This window comes from Scylla paramamosain, chromosome 12 (genome assembly GCF_035594125.1).
Source record: "Scylla paramamosain isolate STU-SP2022 chromosome 12, ASM3559412v1, whole genome shotgun sequence".
In the NCBI taxonomy this organism is placed as follows: domain Eukaryota; kingdom Metazoa; phylum Arthropoda; class Malacostraca; order Decapoda; family Portunidae; genus Scylla; species Scylla paramamosain.
The window spans coordinates 5,698,165-5,701,969 of NC_087162.1; the positions used below are offsets into that span (position 1 = coordinate 5,698,165).

A 3,805-nucleotide genomic window follows, 5' to 3' on the forward strand; every position below is an offset into this window, starting at 1 on the left:
GACCGCGAATGTTGCAGAAGTTAATGAAGAAAAAGTTAAGGACGCTTTCAAGACACTTTGGGTCATTACCAGAAGAGCAGTCCGACCTGGGGACATTAATTTTGTGGTCCCTCCCCAGATAAGGACTCCGAGGCTGGTGTAGGAATCGCCATTCTTAATTCAAAATTTTGAGTGAAGGCTGTGTGTGAAATTAGGTGCATGTGAAGGATACTACTACCTTGAAATACTGCTGGTAACACTTACCATCACTACTACTACTGCTGCTGCTACGACTACTACTACTACTACTACTACTACTACTACTACTACTACTACTACTACTACTACTACTACTACTACTACTACCACTAGTACTACTACTACTACTGCTACTGTTTCTATTACGAGTACTACTACTATACTGTCGCTACTACTACTACTTTTACTACTACTATTACTACTACTACTACTACTACTACTACTACTACTACTACTACTACTACTACTACAACCACTATTAACTACTACTTTGATAATTGTATTGTCGTCAGAACCATCATGCTTGAAATATTCCTGGTAATATTATTTCTCATCACTGCTACTACTGCTACTACTTATTAACTACTGCTTCGGTAATTAAGTGTGCTGTAAAGAAAACCATAGATGCTTGAAATAGTCCTGGTAACATTTCTCTCCTCATCGCTGCTGCTACTACTACTACTACTACTACTACTACTACTACTACTACTACTACTACTACTACTACCACACATCAACTACTTCGTTAATTGTGTGTTGTAATCAGAAACCTCTTGACTCTGAACTGCACCACTCCCATAAGGCCTGTTTGCGCCACATGACCTCTTTGCTTCGGTGCATTAACCTTAATCAGTCAGTCAAACGCCCCAGCCGTCAGTGTGTGAGGGGGGTAGGGGCTGAGTGTTGCGTGGTACAGGGGGGAAAATATTCATGTCTGTGTCGTAGCATTAAATGTAAAATCTATATAAGGTGGTCGTATAATTTTGCAGTCACACTTTGTTATGTTAAATATACGTTTTTATTTTTGGAATTAATTTATATTATATACCACGAGCCGCGCGCCGCCACACTACTAGGTTTATCAGTTTCTTGGGGAGACTAATGTGTTTTCAGAATGAGGTAGAATTGCTGTGCGGTTGTTGTTGTTGTTGTTGTTGTTGTTGTTGTTGTTGTTGTTGTTGTTAATATTATTATTATTATTATTATTATTATTATTATTATTATTATTATTATTATCATTATTATTATTATTATTATTATTATTATTATTATTATTATTATTATTGTTATTATTATTATTATTATTGTTATTTTTATTTTTATTATAACTACTACTTCTACTACTAGTACTACTACTACTACTACTACTACTACTACTACTACTACTACTACTACTAGTTATAAATTACTCTTATTGAGCTAGTTAGTAACAATTTGTTTAATTAATTTGTGTAATGGGGTCTTTCCTTAATATCTTCCTTTTACCAACTTTCCTCTATATTTTGCATTCTTGTCATTACCACCACCATCACCACCTCCACCACCACCACCACCACCACCACCCTCCTCTCACCCCCAATAAAAGTGACCCTACAAAGCCAAGCGAGGCACGCGGCGATAAGGTAAGCAGGTCGAATGAAAGTCGCACACACAGCGAACCACCACGAGGGATAGTGAGGCCAAGTCGAGGCGAACCAATGTTGTCCTGTCACCCACACACGCCACGCCTCGTCCTGCTTTCCTCACTGACCGACCTTAACCCACCACTACCACAACCACCACCACCATCACCTGCTCCTGCTTCACCTTCTTATCCCTCCTCCTCCTCCTTCTCCCCTTCCTTTTCCCATACCTCAGCCAGTGACCTCAAGGCTGTGTCTCACCCTTTCCCTCTCCCTCTTACTTCGGCCACTGACCCCAAAAGCGCCTTCTTTCTCTCCTTCCCTCCCTCCCTCCCACCTTCTCATTCCCTCCTCTTCCTCCTGTCCCTCCTCTCTCCATCTTTGTATTGCTTTCTCTCTCTCTCTCTCTCTCTCTCTCTCTCTCTCTCTCTCTCTCTCTCTCTCTCTCTCTCTCTCTCTCTCTCTCTCTCTCTCTCTCTCTCTCTCTCTCTCTCTCTCTCCCCAGATCTATCCTTGCTCGTCTTTTCCATTTTTTTTGTCTCTTACTTTCTCTTCTCTTCCCATCTCTCTCTCTCTCTCTCTCTCTCTCTCTCCTCTCTCTCTCTCTCTCTCTCTCTCTCTCTCTCTCTCTCTCTCTCTCTCTCTCTCTCTCTCTCTCTCTCTCTCTCTCTCTCTCTCTCTCTCTCTCTCTCTCTCTCTCAGTTTAAGGAATAAAACATTACATAACAAAAAGGAAAGCCAACAACATATTCTCTGTGTAAAGACGAGGGTGGAAAAACCATGACGTGATCCGACCTGAGCGTTTTGTTTCTTCACGGTGAGGCTGGCGGTGTTGTTTCCCAGTTGCTAGTTGCCCATTTAAAAGCTCAAGTTGTTTTCCATCTTGCTGAATGTGACGAGTTGCTGGATAGTTTCAGGGACTTCTTTAAGTGAGGAGGTCAGTCGGCGCTTCACCTGACCCCCATTTAGCGAGGTGTCTTTTGTTGTTTGGGGTGCGGGGGAAGTGTAGCGCGGTCAGCGGGACAGGGGACCCCGCTATCTAGCACCGGTTTAGTTCCGAGATTCTCGTGGTTGCCCTTCACCGTCACCCGCGACCCCGCAGTCACCCACTCCTCTTGCCTGCTTGGCTATATAAGCTGGCCTCTCGCCTTCCGTTGGTATTCTGACACGAACTCCACACACCGACAACATGAAGCTTGTGAGTTCTTACAGTTCTTGCAGCTCTTTCCTGTTTCTTACAGGACTTGTCGCTCACCCACAGTGAAAAACTTTCCACTAAGCAAAAACTTTGGTTTGAGGCTGAGAGCTTGCTTGATCACGCCTCCGAGACACTCCTCGCCTGCCGGAGTGTTCCTGACGTACCTGAGTTTCATACAGATCCTTAGCCAATAATTCAGATGTTTTCTTTTTTCGATATAAGTAGAATCAGTTACTGTTGAATTTTGTAAAGTAAAGGATTTTTTAGACAATATCATTCCTTAAATAAAACATTCTGTGGTGCCTCGTGTGGTGTAGGTGGTTCTCTCCTGCCTGCTGGCTTTCGCCGTCGCTGCCCCGCGCCCTGATGGGGATGCAGTGACCTTAGTGGACGACCGCACCGATGATGGCGATGGAAATTTCCAATACCGCTTCGAAACTTCCAACGGCATTGCTGAGCAGAGGTTGGGCGCTCCAGGATCAGAGGGACAGAGCAACATGCAGGGAGATTTCAGGTGACTACATGCAGCTGTGAATACTTTCGATGTTTGTTCTTTGAAAGATTTTTTTTTCCACACGTACTGTTCGTCCACATAACCGTTTTTCTTTTATCCTCGTCTCCAGCTTCGACCTCCCTGACGGCAATCGTTTCGACCTGACCTACTCCGCCGACGAGAATGGTTACAAGCCCAACTCTGCATTCATCCCCACTGACCACCCTCTGCCCGCCCACGTGGTTGAGCTCCTTGCCATCGTGGAAGACCTTGTGCGTCAGGGCGCCACCTGGAACGACAAAGGCGAAAGGCTCACCCGCAGGAAGTAATTGCCGACCCATGTATTCCTATGTATCTCATCTCGACCATCCCTCTAGACACTGGCGCTGCCTCTCAGCCTTCATGTACATAGCAATCCTGATGGCGGCACAATCCATGCCTTTCATATCTATATAATAAACTGCGTTAACGATT

At 44.3% G+C, this 3,805-nt stretch overlaps 1 protein-coding gene across 1 annotated transcript; it reads left to right on the forward strand.

Annotated features, from left to right (window-relative positions):
- The first annotated feature begins 2,694 nt into the window (after positions 1-2,694).
- Positions 2,695-3,805, forward strand: LOC135105600 (cuticle protein AM1239-like). The gene is made up of 3 exons (XM_064013853.1): positions 2,695-2,838; positions 3,156-3,352; positions 3,462-3,805. The coding sequence occupies exons 1-3, from the start codon at positions 2,830-2,832 to the stop codon at positions 3,658-3,660; spliced, it is 405 nt and encodes a 134-aa protein (XP_063869923.1). The 5' UTR covers positions 2,695-2,829; the 3' UTR covers positions 3,661-3,805.